Below are 17,488 nucleotides of genomic sequence, written 5' to 3' on the forward strand. Positions count from 1 at the left end.
AGGAACAATTTTAGAAAGAAACCTCCCTTTTTGCTCATTTGCTCAAAGGAACTTGATACTCTTCCAAAGGAGAGCTGAAGTTGTGAAGCCAATCTTACAAAAGAAACCTGTCATCTTTCTTTAACTGTAAGCAGGTAAATATCTTTAGCATACTGCTTACAATCATACTTGTATGCTTTACAACCCTTGTATGCTGGAGTCGAAATGAGAAGTGCATTCCCTACTATGCAAATGACAACAAATTAGCAAAATAGTCTTGTTTTAAGAACTTCAGAGTTTGATCTAAGTGTATCATGTCTGCTGTAAAACCTGTTGAAATAAAAAACCCCAAAACAAATAAACCAAAGACAAGAAAACCCTAACAAAACCGAAACAACCCACAAAACCCACATACACAATCAAAAAAACCAAAACTCTACTAGCAATAGTCAACTTCTACTCATCTGGTTTTAAGTATCAGGGCAAACAATTTTCCTTTAAAATCTTGAGAAAAAATACAAGTCACAGCTGCTCCTCTGATTATTACTGAAGATTTATCAGCAGTTACAAGCTCTTCAAAAAAAACCAAAGTAATCTGTTAAGCAACAAAAGCAGCCCAATGGGCCTTAAATGTTTTATATTTTCACAGATACTGAGCTATATTTAACCTGAAGGTTGATCATTAGTAGAAATGCTATTGAAGTAGAAACAAGTGAGTTTAGCAAAAAGTGGCACCACTAGCATTGAGATATTGGTATTTTCAAACTGTATGTGAAAACTGGGAAACATAATTCAAAATATCCTTGAATAAGACAAGTATTTTTTTTTCCTTACTACCCCACTGATGTATAGAGCTTTACACAGTACTTCACTGTGAAGAGAGCAACTTCCAGACAAAGCTGACTTCTGCCTTTTCTTACTGTGTCAGTGATAAAGACCTTTGTAAATATCCATTTGAAATCCCACTATTGAATAAGCTTTCTGTCTTGAAAGTGTTTTTTTGTTGGAGCAGAAGCAAAAAGTTGTCTGGAAAGAGGTATGAAGAACACCCAGGACAGTCTCTCCATTTATCCATACTTAAAAGGACACATGTTACAACAATTAAAACAATGAAATCAATCCAGAATATTTACTCTATTGACTTGTTAAGAACGACCTTTACTCAAGCAGTCAGCTTGTCACCGTTCCCTTGAATACCACTGAGAATAAATGCTACTGAAAAATACCTTTTTTTTATAAGTTTAGAACATAAGGCATTTGTTCCTCCTGCCTTTAAACCTGGTACGGAGGGACCAGGAAGAAGATGAAAGAGAAGGTAATGATCTGGTTACCAATGAGAAAAGAATTCCAAATCATGGGAATACAGCTGGCAGACTACCAAAAAGGTCTCCTCTGAATACATTTTTCAAACCTTAGGAAACCTGAGTCCGAGGCCAGTGGTTTGAACATTTTCCCAAGAAAATACTGCAGAGGGCTCAATAACAAAAAGACATATCAAAAGAAAGCCAGTGTAACTGGCAGGGTGGTGATCATTTAGGAAAAGCGTGTTTAATTAGTAACTTAAAGACATTATTTCCTCCTGTTTTATTCATGGTTTAAAATATTTCATCTCAATTTTTCTAAGAAAAGGTTGTGATCAAAATTGGTACAGAACGAATGCAAAAAATTTATGCTCACAATTCTGACCTAGTCTGAAAGCACGAAATCATGAACAAATAACGATAAACTGAAAGAAATTAACACAAAAATTACCTATGTTATCCATTAAGTTTCTCTAGTAGCTGGAGCTTTTTTTGGTTTTGGTTTTGTTTTTTTTGGTGGTTTTTTTGGTTGGTTGGTTGGTTTTGGGGGGTTTTTTTTGGTGTTGTTTTTGTTTGTTGGGTTTGGGGTTGGGTTTGTTTGTTTTAACTAGATGGTTAAAAAATGACCTCCAGTCTGTGGGGCAGGAGAGTGGTAGGCAAGGGGAAGGGAAGGCTATCAAACAACAGCTTCTGGAGTATCTGATGTAAAATACCATCATTTCAAATAAGCACTTCACTTCTGTTATGTTCTTTTATCAATGCAGTTTTCCAGTTGCAAATTTATGAAATGTACATAGACATGAACCTTTCATCTGAAATTAAAAAAAACCCAAAACTTCTAGTTAACAGTATTTTTCTGTTTACCAGAGGAGCCCAGTATGTGTACAGGTAGCCTATTTTCAGTGCTGGTACAAACTGTGAGCAGGACACAACGAGGAAGTAGAGATTCAAGAAAAACTTGAACTGTTCATATAAAACCTAAAATGAAAAAGAAAAATAGATAAATTGTACCCACAATATACATAAAATACATTTTTTCATGATAGTAGACATAAAACCATTATATGTCATGCTATTATAGATGCCAATATTATAGTGCCTATATAGCACAACATGTTATATATCATCACACACTACTATATGCACTATGCTATTTTAGTATAGTATTGTTATTTTCGTTGAGAGAAAATACTGTGATATTATTGCCTCTTTTCACTCTGAAAAAACAATTTGCTACATTTTGGGTATTTTGAAAACTGGACTATGTATCAAGATCACTTTGCAAATATTTACTTAAAATTTTAACAGTAAACATAATTTCATATTTGCATTATTTTGTATTTGCAGAAGCATCTTGCAATAATTTTACATCCACAATAGTTACCTTTATGTTTATTAGTCAAAAGGTTTTGAAAATTTTCTTTTTTATATAGTATCAATACAAAAAAAGCAAAATAAGTTTGTATCTGAACTTTCACTGTTTACAAAAGAAGCTAAAACTTCTTTTCCTAAAAATACAGCATTAAATCTTAATTTTTCCTAAGGTAGCAATACTTAAAATCTCTTTTATCTGTTTTACAACATCTTTTTGTCTTAAAATTTTCATATCCTGGCCTTAAATAAAAGTAATATCTAAAAAAAAAAATTATCGGCATCAAAAAATCAGAAACCATTTACAAAAATATTATCCTAGTCTTTGGCATTTGAACCTTCTATAGAGCAACAAAACTGAGTAGGCTGTACCATGCTGCTTTGCATTACTGTGAGAATACCCTAAAGCTTCATCCCTGTCTGCAGCACATACAGAAAACAATGTACATGAACACCTCATCACTTTTATTGGCAGCATTCCCTCAGCACACTCTCTCCTCAACACAGCCACTGAAGTTTCTCCTCTTGCAGGAGTGGAAGCTCTAAAACTCGTGTGCCTTCTTTCTGAAGTCCTTTGGTTCTCAAAGGGACAAAAGCTGCCATCAAGTCAGAGGCACTCCTACATTACCATTTCCCAGCTATTCTTAAAAATAGTGAAACTATTTAATGTTCAAGAATAAATGTTGTTTAGGAAAATAAAATGAACCCTACAGAAAACACTCAGTGAGTAAAGGTAAGCAGCACTGCTCTCTTTCCACATGGCTAGTCTGTGGAAATCTCAGTTTCTATAGGAAGACAAGCTTTTTACAAAAACAACAGTTTAAGTTTTCATAAAGTGTAAACTACAAAAAGTTTGTAACAGAATAACATGGGCTTTTGAAGTAATTTAGAAATGCTCAATTGCTCAGCATTAAATTTCTCAAAAGATTATTTTGCAAAAAATATAGGTACATAATGATATTTCTAAATATCATTTGGTCTAAACTCAAAGGTAATTGTCCAAGTTTTAAGTGAAGCCACAATAAAGTCACCACAGAATACATTGTCCCGTATTCCAAAGGAATGACAGATGCAGGGAATCCTTTGGTAATTAAAAGCGCCACTTCAGCAAGTACATGTTCTCAAGACTGCTTTACTTGTAATTACAGTGCTAAGAACATTATTCATTTTATAGAATTTTGTATCTTCAAAGACTTCACATATTTCTTTAGTAAGCCAGGGTAGCATGGCACCTCCAGCAGGATTAAGAGAAGTGGCTACTGAACTTGGAATGTTGAGACTAGAGAAAACAGACAATCAATTATTTCAAAGAAATTCAAAATAGATCAAAAAGCCACATTTAAAGACTGTCTCCAGCTTTTAATCTCACAATTCAGTTAATATTACAATGACTTCTGCACAAAAATGGAAGTTATTTTACTGGTATTTATTGTTCTTACAAGTCCAACATTATTACTCAATTATGGAAAAACCTATGCCCTAGGAAACAATATTCAGGAAACTTCATTTTGAAGTGTCTTTCTGGCAGGCATAACAAAGTAGTAGTACCTCAAAATCACCAGTTTCTTGCAAGAGTGCTAGATTACTGTTCACCTAAAGACTACCTAAACAGCCTCTAAGATTTTTTCAAGAGCGTGGAATCCTATTTCACAACTTACCAACAAAACTGTAAAGCTAAAAAAGTCACATCTGAAGTTGGAGGAAGGGTCAAAGCATTCTTCCAAAATGAAACTAATTCAGACTGAACCTGTACCTTATGCTAATACTCATGAAGCTCATACACTCATTTCTAGCAGGATGTTTAACTGTTTACAAACACTTGATACACCAGGCCAAAAAAAAAGTCCACGGAGTACTTTGGGAGGTGCAGATCAGGAAGAGCACCCATCTCGCAGAAGGTGGGAGTTAAAAAAACACCTTCCTACAAATCTTCTGAATCCTGGCAGACCAATGACTGAGTTCATTCAATACAAAGCTAAGCACTTCAGTCTAGTTAAGCAAATTGAGAAGTCTCCAGCTACATAAAACTAATAAAACTACTGCTTTGAAGTTCAGGAGAGGTATCTTCAAAAACCTTCCCTTCACAGGAGATAATTTTAATGGAAATTCTCACAAAATTCCTAAACAGGTGTATCAAGATACATATGAAATCATAAACAGAATCTTAACTGACAGATGTAAAGGCAGCAGCAGAAAGTATTTTGTATAAATATCTAGAAATTAAATGACAATTTGGAAATATTACAGCTCTTTTAGCCAGTAAGTGAAATTCTGTTAATCTAAACATTATTTTAAGTTTGTATTTGGATATGAAATCATTGAATATTACCCATTGCCAGATGCAATGTTAAAAAAGATATAAGAGAAAACTTCACATTATGAAAAGGTAAACCAGAGTAGATCACTGGAGTCAATATTTATGACTTAGTTATATTTACAGGTTTGGAACCAATAAAATGATGTTTCCTACAAATTACTTTTAGTAGAAAAACATGAAAAGAGATACCTAGAATACACAGTATTCTAATCAATGAAAAGTCTTAACTTATATCTAAAATTAAAATTAGAAAACATTTAATTTTCACCAACTATTGGGCTTTATATTTAGGATGTCACTTAATTCTGAAGTTAATACTGAGTTTTTAAATACTACCACCAAATTAAAGCCTACAGTATAGGCTGATTCTGCCTATACTGTAAAAGCAAGATTTTTAAAAGACAAAAAAAGAACAAACATGCTCTCTCAACAGGGAATTTCAAACCATGGTTGATCCCTATAGGAAACATGAATCTATTTTAGGATTTGTAATCTACACTGCAGATTTCTAGTCACAATAATCAATGGCTTACTATATGCTTAATGAATGTTGTGACCTTTAGGAAAGCATACGTGGTTTAACCAATTTCAGTGTATTTAATAATTTAAACTTCAGAAGAAAACATTTGCTTTGTCCAATAATGATGAGAATATTTTATCCACATGTGATAAGTCACATTTTATTTCTCTGACAGGAGATCAGTCTTAATTACAAGGCCATTAATTTTTTTTTTTTCCTAATAAAGAAATGTGTTAGAAAACACCTGTCAGTCTTTGGACCAAAGAGGCCAGAAGAATAGAATCAATACTCTTATAAACCAGTATGATCACTTAAATAAAAAATTTAAGACAAAGCATGTCTGTATTTAAACGTACAAAACATTCAGCTTCTAGAACAAGACACAGGACTCTTGGGTTTTATTAATAAAAGTATGAGTAAAACAGAAATAGTAAAATTTTATAATATCACAGCAGCATACATTTTTAGGTTTTAACTACTGAAGTTCCAAAAGATGCCTTTGCTGTTACTCTATTTCAATATAATGTTACTATATTTCATTATAATTTCATTATAAGTTTTTTTAAAAGTATGAACTGGACAAACTGTAATGTCTCTTTTGTCTTCATATACACTGTGAATATTACAGGCAAAAAGTTGAAATTAAGGAGTAATACGGCTTCTTAGGAAAAAGTGAAAAAAATGTCAACTTTCCACTCCTCAACAAAAGTATTTCCTGGAGAATTGCATTCAAAATGAAAGGACCTCGCTGTTTTTAAAACTGCAATAACAAATTCAACTCTGAAAAGCACCAAACTAGGCCTACTTGTCTTATAAATTGAAGAGGCTAGTTGTTTTTGTCCTTTAAGGAATTGCCCATTTCAGAATACATTATTTATTATGCTTTCAATGGCAAGGAGTATGAGAAAATATCCATGGGACTAAACTGCAATTTTCGACTCCTCTCAATTTAAGTCAGTGCTTTGCATGTAGAAGTGCTTCTTCTTTAAAAAAGGATTACAAATCTAATGATGAATAGAAAAGTGCAAGGAAACCCGCCTCAAATTTCTAAAGCTTCACTGAATTCCAACCACTCAATCATACACACTTGCAATTTAGTAAATATCCCTTTGAAAACAAAACAATTTAATGAAAAAGCAACCTTGCTCTCAACTGTCAACTTTAATTGAAGACCTTGAGATAAATATAAATATATAATATAAATATAAATATAGTATAAATAAAAAAAGAAAAAGAACAACTTGAGCAAATAAAATTATGTTTTCGCAGAATAGTCAAAAAACACTATAGAACATACAGTCAGCCCATCGCCAAAAAAATGTTTAATAGCCTTACCCCAGGTATAAAGGTAAAGATGTTGTACTTTTGATTTTTTATGGCATTTTTGGGGTATTTTTCTTCACACTTTTCAGGACACCCAAGCCACACTGTGCGAGCCTTCAGCTCTTTCTTTCTTCGGCAAAAGCTTATAAGCCAGTCAGAACAACTGAAAAGAAAGACAATTGTTTATTTTAAAACTAAAAATTTACTATAATATATAATACAAGTACCATTTTGAAACCTGGAACCCCTAAAGGCAAATACCTATTAAAAACAGGCTTAAAAATATTTGCCACATCTAAATAAGCAAGCATGATGTTCTAATACTTAGGGCAATTACACAGTACTCATTCAGACACATACATATATAAACATTTGCACATTCCTTATAGAAAATCCTAATACAATAATCACAAATTTCACTACACCTTGCCCAGACACAGTATCAAAAAATTCTGGTTAATAAGACTGCATTAGCAGTCACTAAATTCCCCAACCATTAAATGACTCATCCATCATACCTTACAGTCCTTTGGCTAAACTCTTTAACTTGTATTACTGATACTCAGATTATGCTTATGACTGAAGAGGAAACAAGGCTTCCATTAGATAAAGTTCAAAAAATTGCAACAGTTTTGTACACAATTACCACATAATTTGTAATTCGTAAATAATTTGTAAAATCTTGTAATAATAATTTCTAAATCTTCGTTTTCTCCATACCACTGCTAATGCCACAGTCAAATATCCAACCAAAAAAACTCCAACCCAAAGACAAACAAAAAAATCCCCCAAAACCCAAACCCACTATGTAAATACACATTGCACAATGACACGCAAATGGTGAACTTCAGTTCACAGAAGAAAGGAAGAGCATCCTTGTCTAACCAGTTTACAAATCTACTGAAGAGGATTTAAACTATGAACAATGAATTAGAGAAGAGCTCAGAGCAACCTTTAAACAACTGCAGTTTGGACTAGGACACGGGAATGATGGGATGAGATCACAGCCAGGAAGAACAAAAGGCCGGCAAATGGAATGATGCCTCTGAGGCTCAGCAGACTATTTACTAACAGCCATAAAACAAGGAACAAATATGGATGTGACTCAACTCATGTAATATTATCAGCTTAAGACTTGCTAGGACTATCCATAGGGGCAGAAAGACTACTCATGGACCATTTGCAAAGAAAAGTGGGTTTGCTGTACACTGTATGTACTTGGTTTACCATGCCATATGTTAAAGGAGAATTTATCTGCATTTGTTAACACAGTGGGGAGGCGCCTCAGTCATGCTGGGAGTCTGTTTTAGGCAAGGGAATCAGGAAGACTGAGCAGACAGGCCTTCCATGAGCACCTACTGCAGCTGTAGAACAGACTGAACTGGTCACAGCAGATTTCAGCTACACCAGCCAATGAAGTTGAAGAGACAATTTCTAGTGAGGTTTTTGAATATACTGGCAATATTTTTTGATGCAGGAAAAAGAAGGCAACCATTAGGAAACTTCTATAAATTGTATTCAGGCCAACAGAAAGAATTTTGCTGAGAACAAGTGGGAAAAATTGCAATCCAATCACCTCAGCACTGTTTCCTAGATTAATTCTGTATAGTCAACCTATTTACATGTATTTCTACACACCTGATAGAAAACAGAAGCCATAACCAACACTGACATCTCAAATGGAACTACTTTCACTCTGAGAAGCAGTAGTGCATCTGGTTCATGTCATCTCTTGACTCCTGGTGGCTTTGAGCACCCTGACCTAGTGAAAATTGTCCCTGCTCATGGCTGGGGAGGTTGGACTACATGATCTCTAAAGGTCCTTTTCAACAAAAATCATTCTATGAATCTATGTTCCTAATAAAATTTAACTCTCAAGACATTTATCATAAAGAAAGTGAAGTAACATATTCTTGGAACTGATAGACCTGGAAAAATCATAACTGCAGAGTAGCTTGTATAAAACCAAAGTAATTTCAGTGAAGGTACACAAAGCTTTATTCAGAACTTACTGGGTAATTTACTACTGAATATTTCATTTTTCAGACAACAAGAAAACTAGAACAGACAGGGGTACATGCAAAGAGGAGATCAGAATTCAATGCTGTCTTGACAGATGACAAAAACTATCTGGAAGTGATAGAACACAGTTAAACAGGGACAAGCACAAAATAGTTCATTTACAAGGAAATAATCAACTACAGATATACAGAACTGGGAAATAGTAGGTAGCAGCTCAAAAGAGAAGGACTCAGTTATTGCATGAGAATGAAATACATGTGCAAAAAAGGGCATGTATCTGTTCAGCATGGACAGACATACTTTTAGCAAGTCATGAACATATTCCTTTCTCTCAATCCACTGCTAGCATGATCTCAGCTAGCTTACAATACCATCCTGAATATCAGATTTCAACAAACAGGCCTATTGGTAAAACAGAGACCACACAGAAGAGCAAGAAAACAATTACAGGTCTAGAAAGCAGGCCAGGCTGACTACTAGATACACCAAAAGAAACAGAGCTGTTCACAGAAGGCTGAGTGTGGACCTAATATAGTTTCAAGTACGTAAGAACCAGCTGCAAAAAGAAGAGGGACAATTATTCTCTAGGTCTGCCATTATTAAGTAATGACAGACTTCAACTGTGGCAAATCAATAAGCAGGGTAGTCATAACATGGACACATACTGAGTAAACTCTTAATGACAAGGGTGGAGGAAACACTCAGAGAGGCTGGAATTGCTACTACTGAGAACAGATCTGGTAAGATCAGACCTTAAGTGATAGGTATAATTCATCTTGTGCAGGCAAGGAATCAACTGGATAACCTCTTAAGGTCCTTTCCTAGTCTGTTTATTCACAATTATAGAATCACGGCACACACAACTATCACAGGGAAGGCAGGCTGATAGTTAGCTGACATTGCCACAATCCCAATTCAAATGTTCTTGTCTGTAGTCTACGTTATCCCATGCTTATTACAAACTAATTTTGCCAAAGAATGGAATTCAAAAGTTGTAGGTTCTTTCTAAAGAGAATCAGAAGTTATGCAATAATAAAAGCATTCAAAGCAACAATCATTTTGTTACGGAAATGCCACTACATCAATACTCACAAGCTGACATTTAAAACACTTCAATTTTAAATGCTGGATTCGTAAGATTTCCTCCCTGAAACTTTCACTATGGGATAGACATCAATTTGGTTTCATCCTACATAAACATGCATTTCATTTTGTTACAAATAGGAGCCCATTCATCAACTTTTCCCAAATCACTTTACAACAGTGACAAAGAATTACTTAATCACAAAAATTCTAACAGTGTTCGCTCAACATTCAAAATTCAGCCCAGTTATTTAGTAACACACAAATCAGAAAAATCAAGTTATCTTGACCATTACTTAAATTTGTCTTTAAAGCAAAATGAACTGCAGTCTTTCTATGTCATGGTTCCACAAACAGTTTACTGGCCATGAACCTACACTTCTGCTGCCAAAATGGCCTTCCCCCATAACAAAGGTGTGGATTCTTGCTCCTTCCCTTATGCTGGCACAAATACTCACACAAATGCATGGGAAAACCACGCCAGCAAATTGATCCAGCTGTAAACTAATGCAGAATAAAAGGGGACTATTTTCACTTAGATCCGTCGCTGATCTTTAAAAAACTGTAACAGTAATTGAAACAATGCAGGTTACGTACTTGCAGCAGAAGGTGGAACGATTCCACTCAGTGCCAACTTGGATTTACACTTGATAAAACTGCTCATGGCATTAAAGCTTTAAACTTTTTAGTTTCCAGGGCAAGGGTGTGGAGACACGAAAGAGATAGATTAGATGTATATTAAAAAAATGTAACAAGGAAAATAGTTTTTTCCTGAGGAAAGTGAATAAGCAAGACAGCTTCTATCTACAATCCCATAGACAGAAATTCCCTGTCAGCCTTTGAAATGATGAATTGTTTAAATCAGTTTTTGAATTTAAACTGTAAACAGACTTTACATTTGATTAGGCACAGTGCCTTTTGTAGAATCATTTCCTCAGATATTGCTAAAATTAAACATTCAGCTAAAGTGACATAATTATACTGTCCTTGACATGGAATCTCCCCTTCTTGAAACTACCTTTTTTACTACAGATCAAGAGATGCCATAATGACCACTAGTTTAGCAAATGCCAAAAAGTACAGACACAAGAGTGATGCCTGACTGGGAAACAACTGAGATACCTTTGATAAAAGGGATTTGACTGACACAGAGCTAACAACACTCAAGTTCTCAGATGCGAGACAACCGCAGATGATGAAAATATTACAGGTTATGCCCAAATCAGTATTTTCATGGTTCAGATGAGCTTTACTACCTTAAAAGTAAAAATCAGTTAGATTCTGCCACTTACAGTCTTAGCAGTAATTACTGCTATTTTACAGGAAGAATCAGAGGTGGACATGCTCACCTCAGAAATCCTAATCCGTTTACTTTAATTCAGATTTTAACAACAATGAAGTCTACCCAATATTTTTGAAACTCAAGATTATCAACTTCCAACAAATACCTAATCTGTTCTTGAATTAACATTCCCCAATACAGAAAATATTTTTGTGCAAGGGTATAGACCCTTTAATGGGCTTTTGTACCCAGTAAATTTATATGATAAATCAGAGTAGCATTCTCTGAGCTTCAAATGGCCTAAAACCATAATGTAAGATGTCACAGTCAAGACACATTTCAGAGTTTACCAAACTCTTTTGTAAAACCACATCTTACACTAAGGATCCAGTAATTAAAAAGAAAAATATATAAATCACATCCTTGTTTACTGATTTAAGTTTGTATTTCAAATGCCCTTGACCAGAAAATTCAACATATGCAAAGAAAGCTTTTACCTTAAGTCAGGTGTAAGCTGTGTTGTCTATATCAATACAACAGATTGCATATATGAAAAATATAGTAATTTATAAAAGAACTTCAAGGTACATCTATTAAATGGCTTTTTACTATCCTGCTTCCTAATGTACTGTTTTTAATTTGAAGAAACAATAAGCAGTCTTCGTATTAGTAACCAACGCCACATTTAAATTAAAAAACAAACAAGCAAAAAAACAGCCAAAAAACCCCAAACAAATCCCAAAACCAAAAACCCCACCAACAAACCAAAAGCTGGAGTAATTGTTAAATAAGAACCCTTAACTTTTTCATAAATAGAGCATATCTCTCGAAGTCAAAAGCTAAAGTAAAAGTCCCAACTGACTCTGCAGCTCTAATAATAAAGGTTTTTTTTATTTTCTCTTTTCATTACTTTTATCCTACAAGCTTAACTGCCAGTATCTTTCACAAAACAGCACTTTCATCAGAATGGGAAGATAATATAAAAGCTCTGTATTGTCTGCAAGGGTCAGCTTTTCCTTATTAGGTTTTAAGTAGCAGAAACTAGTTCTGCAAAGAAAACATACTGTAATTATTGTACTCAACAGGTAGCTTCAGTAATCAGGCCAAAAGCAACACAGTGGTCATGTCATTCTTAAAAGATCAGCATTTTCCCATGCTTCTGCATAACAAATGCGTTGCAGATTAATTGAAAGCGTACAGGCCATCTTAGAGCCCAAATTAATCCCAGCATTTGATATCCCCTTCACTTCATATGGAAATGCCATTCAATGGCACCATTTTCATAGGGACAAAGTGTTTTTTGATAACAAGTGGAATGTAAATCTCATGAGAAAGAAATCAATCCAGCCCAAAGAACTCCAGAGTATTGATCTATGTGCATTATAATTTCACAAGCTTGAAGAGAATTTGTAAGTTAAAGGGGAAATGATTACAACCACAAAACAGCTGCTATATCACAAAGTTTTCTTTTAACTGTGCTATGAAAGCAAGAAATAAGCGGTTTCTGAAGTTAAAAGTTATATTGGTTGAATTAAGTCTCCAGTTTGTTCAAAATCAAAGACAACATTTGATTATGATTTTTTTCTTCCAAATGTAAAAACTGTTTAAAGAGCTGCAGATCTGCAAATAAAATTCACACCATTCAGTTCTGATCAACAAGTCTATTGTCTAAACAGAAGTTAAGAGCTGGATAAAGGATTTTTACAAAATCATTTCTCCAGTACAGTGAACTTTGTCAAACCTTCCATATTTGCTACTGCAAAACTGGTGAAACTTTTTCAATTAAGCAGTAACAGTTTGCGATGTAGCAACAAAATCTATACAATATAAAACTCTAAAGCTGCAAAGAGATGGAAAACTTCCTCTCACAAAAATGAGATTAAACCTAACAATGCAAGACAGACAAAACCCCCTAGTGGGTATGGGGTTTTTTGTTTGTTTGTAACAAGTAAAGTGATTTTGAACACAAATACAAGACTTTTCACTGAGAACCCAAAAGAAATCAGGGGCCCCCTGAGCTCGGCTCCAGACAAATGGTTAGTCTTTCTGTCATCTTTCTGTCACAGCTTTGAAAAATTTACAATTTAGTTTAAAGCACAAAAAGAAATTCTGTATGGGGAGGTTGAGATTTCAACCTCACTCAGACTCAGGTATGAGATACTGATTTCCATAAAAACAGGGTAAAATTTTAAATTCTGTTTAACTGAATGGGTCTCAGAATCTTACCTTACACTTAGAAGAATGCAATTTGTCTTCTGGAAATAAATTTCAGTTGTTTATATAAAATGTATACACTAACAAACATGCAAATTGTTTTCTCAGATATTTTTCTCCATTTCAAGTGTGAAGGCATCAAACACACAATTCTATCCCAAATCAATACTTTACACCCCATAAAAACACTGCAACTCATTCTACACTTTATGTAAGTGTATATAACTGCACAGTTATATAATACAGTACCCTCCAGGCTTCCTGCATGATCTTTTCCATGATCCTAGGTAAACTTTAGGCATTTCAAAAACTCAGGTATTCTGTGGGCCCCAGCAAAAATTCATAATGTTTTATTATAATGAGAAACCATCAAAAAGAATAACTAACACTGACTGTACCTCCCTGACTTTTGTCAATAACAAAGCTTCAACAGTGCTCTCAGCTCAGATGAAACCTCCCTATAACCATAATGGGTATTTACATAATCACTCAGAGGCACTCACCCAAGACGAGGTTTTTATCCAGCCTGACTGGACCAGTAGTTAAGATACCATGGGATGACCTTCCTTCCAGGTAATTTTCCCCATCTCATCTAAACAGGTTATCTGCACCTTTCCTGTGAGCATATCCTCTACCTGTTAATACCCTACTGAAATGTCAAGCTTCTGCTAGGATCTGGTGGTCATTTTTTCATTATTTTTTCCCACGAAAAATGAAAATTATCTACTATAATATTCCGTTGTAGAAAACTAATGTGATTATAACGCCTCTAGGTATAAGTACAAGACCAAATGGATTCTATGTCCAAATTCAGTTGAGCAACTCAACAAAGCACAAGTCAGACTCCTCTCTAAGGCCTTTTCCTTAGTGAAGGCTTTTCTTTTACACACCTACATTAGCATTAAAATATGTGTAAGATGTAGCAAAAAAATTAATCCAATTTCCTTTCTCTTTTCATTCTCAAAAATCCATCACAAACATGGCTCAAGTATTTTAACAAATAAGTTCAGAAGTTTCTAGGCTTGAGCTCCACTGAAAGTTGAGATGTACTTATCAATTTTAAAAAGCAAGAAGGATCACGAAATTTTGCAATCCTCAGGATTAATAACACTTTCTTGTGACAGTGTCTTACAATTGTTAATTAGTTCCAACATAAACTCATCCTGTAATTGTTTATCTCTATCCAAACAGAGTAAATCCTCTGTCAGGGTAACTGTCAGGGTGCACTTTTCACTGGTCCACCTGCCTTCATGAAACTTACAGAATGTAATCACAGTAACTAATAATCACTAATACTTACAGAACTGAACTCACATAAAATATATTATTTGGAAGGTATTTCAACTTTAAGACACATCCAAAAGATTAAAAGCCTCTTTAAATACTTACAATTTTTTTCTAAAAACTACAATCTAGTTCTGTAACAGAAACATTGCTTCCAAAATCCATTTGCATATACGAGCATTGCTTTTGTAAACATTGCTATCTTGTCTCCTTCCTTTTACTTTCCAAACACTTATTCCCTATGATAAAATTAATAATTCATGAGGTTTTGTTAAATTATTATATAAAAAAGAAATCAACGCAGATTATATTTTTTTAAAGCTGTAGAACGTAATTATTTCAAAAAACTGAGGGTGTATAAACAGAGTTTTGTTTAGGTAAAACAACAGTATCAGGCCTCTTGAAGTGCCATGAAAACCACCTGTGAAGACTTCTATCTAAATTAATTCTAAAATCATCTGACAAAAAAAGCATTCATCATTTAAATTCACTGAAAATACTTCACTCACTTTACTTGACTGATTCTCAGATTTTATCATTCAGGATTAAAGAAAAAAGAAGATTCTTAATTATCCTAATAGCAATTTCTATATTCAGAAATTTTGCTAATAATTCATTAGAAAATTACTACTCCAAGGCAACTGCATACAGCAGAGTATACCACAGAAAGTTTTTACATAAGAACCAAATCACAAGAGCTAATCCCAGTTGTAATTCACTCCAAGACCACCAGTTATACTTTAACCTTTTAAGCTGAAGAGTTAGCTAATCATTAGTTAATGAAAGTACTTCTTCCTTTCAGCAACATCAATAAAATTTATATATTGTCAACACACTAATGTCCTCAAAAGTAAAAGATTTAACCCCTCTGCCCTGATGTGGTTTTGAGTAGAAGTGAGAACCAGGTTTAAATGCCAGATTATGGACCTCATATTAATACAAGTTTAGTTCATGATCTCTCTTAGAAGCCTTTTCCTTGTAAGTCAGCAAAGCAGAAAGGAGAAGCACGCAGCAACAGCTCTTCAGAGATTTTTCTATGAACAGCTGGCAATGTCCTAGTAGGGAAAATGCAGGCAAATAAATCAAAAAGTTCATGACAAGCAAATTATTATGTGTTCTGTACTCTGCACACATCGCAAAATATAAAGTTACTACTTATTTAATTTGTTTAATATCTCAATAAAAAGTGCTAGTATGCAACAAACCTAGTGCAAAGGAACTTCCAGCCGCCACAGATAAACCATTCTAAGCCTCTTCTTCTCTGAGAAATTCTGGCTCTTGGTAGAGTATGGTAATCACTCTCATCATTTTCAAAGCCTTCTTCTGACATCATTAGTGGCATTTCATCCAAATGAGAGGACTCATCTTCCACTTGGTACCTGGCAAAATTAAATAAAAGCACTAAATAAATAGCCAATACATCACTTTTTATTATTGGGAATCTCCTAAAGTAACAGGTTAATTTTTGCCATATGGAATTTTATTAGGGAGATATTTTCATCTAAACATCTCATGAATTTGTGCTAACGTACTAGCAAGAAATTCTGATTTGAATTAAAATTGTGTAATACAGCAAAAAGGCCTGCAACTAATCATTGTCAATCATAGTATAAATCATTCCAGGAAAATTCTTGTTTCTTATATAATCTGTGCATACAAAGTTGCAGCTTCCTATTTTCCAAAGGATTCTTCACAAGAGTTTGTTATACAGAGTGTACTTTGCAAAGCTTATAGCAGACAGAAGTGACTGAGTTGTCATGGAAGTACAGACTTTATATTTCCACCAGGATTCTTTAACCGGCTTTTCTGATGTCTGTTCCTGTGTGCACAGGCCCTCAAGTCTCACTTTCTACACAACACATCAGTATCTTAGTTTTAATTACTAAAACATTATAGTTACTTTTATAATTCTACACACAAACATTCGGTGAGTCAAAACAGATTTGCCTGTGGGACCCATGGAAACAACATTAAGCTAACAATGGTCCTTTCCTCTCCAGAAACTATTATCTACTCTAATTTTACATTTCTGGAACGCTTTTTATGCTAAGACAAAACACTGGAATACTCAACAAGAAAATTCCCCTCAGTGAATGTAAATTGACTAACTTACTCATTTCATACTTCTATACCTTTGTGAGGATGATTGAAAGAAGCAGCACTATTACTCAGAATTAGTACATTTGATTTTTATGAAGCTGTATTGTAAAGTCATTTCTTACAAGGTAAATCCTGGGACTGTCCCATTTTCCCCACGGCAATGTAAAAACAATCTATGTAAAAACAGTAATTAACAAAACCAAAAATTCATTCCCTTTATGCAGTGAGCAGCTGGAGTGCATGAAGCCTTGCCTAGGGATGGATGAGGAGGCAACAGAGGGCTTCTGTGTGTGGATTAAAGAGAAGACAGGTAAAGGCAACATTTTAGTAGGTGTCTGCTAGAGACCACCTGCATAGGAAGAACAAGCACGAGGCCCTTTGCAGGCAGAAAGGAGCAGCTTCACATTCCCAGGCACTGGTCTTCATAGGGAACTTTCACCACTCTGGTATCTGCTGGAGGAACAACACATAGGTAATCCTGGAGGGTCCTGCAGTGCTAAATACTCCTCCCCTAATTACTCAGGAGGGGCGACGAGAAGAGCTGTCCTGCTGAACCTCATACTCCACAAGCAAGGATGGGCTCACTGGGGATGTGAAGGCCAAGCACAACCTTGAGTGCAGTGACCATGAGATGGTGGAGTCCAAGACCTTCAGAGCAGGGACGAGGGTGGCAAACAAGCTCATAACTCTGG

General features: G+C 34.7%; 1 protein-coding gene across 2 annotated transcripts in view; it reads right to left on the reverse strand.

Moving 5' to 3' along the window:
- Positions 1-17,488, reverse strand: part of ATP9B (ATPase phospholipid transporting 9B (putative)) — a 157,456-nt gene that overhangs the window by 125,594 nt on the left and 14,374 nt on the right. For both annotated transcript variants that reach the window (XM_039379105.1, XM_039379104.1), the window contains exons 2-4: positions 15,902-16,075; positions 6,824-6,974; positions 2,145-2,258 (exon numbers count right to left, since the gene is read on the reverse strand). In XM_039379105.1, the coding sequence (XP_039235039.1) occupies positions 2,145-2,258; positions 6,824-6,974; positions 15,902-16,075 (439 nt within the window). The remainder of the gene's footprint in view (positions 1-2,144; positions 2,259-6,823; positions 6,975-15,901; positions 16,076-17,488) is intronic.

This window comes from Pipra filicauda, unplaced genomic scaffold (assembly GCF_003945595.2).
Source record: "Pipra filicauda isolate LSUMZ 115617 unplaced genomic scaffold, ASM394559v2 scaffold155_size1731166_pilon, whole genome shotgun sequence".
In the NCBI taxonomy this organism is placed as follows: Eukaryota; Metazoa; Chordata; class Aves; order Passeriformes; family Pipridae; genus Pipra; species Pipra filicauda.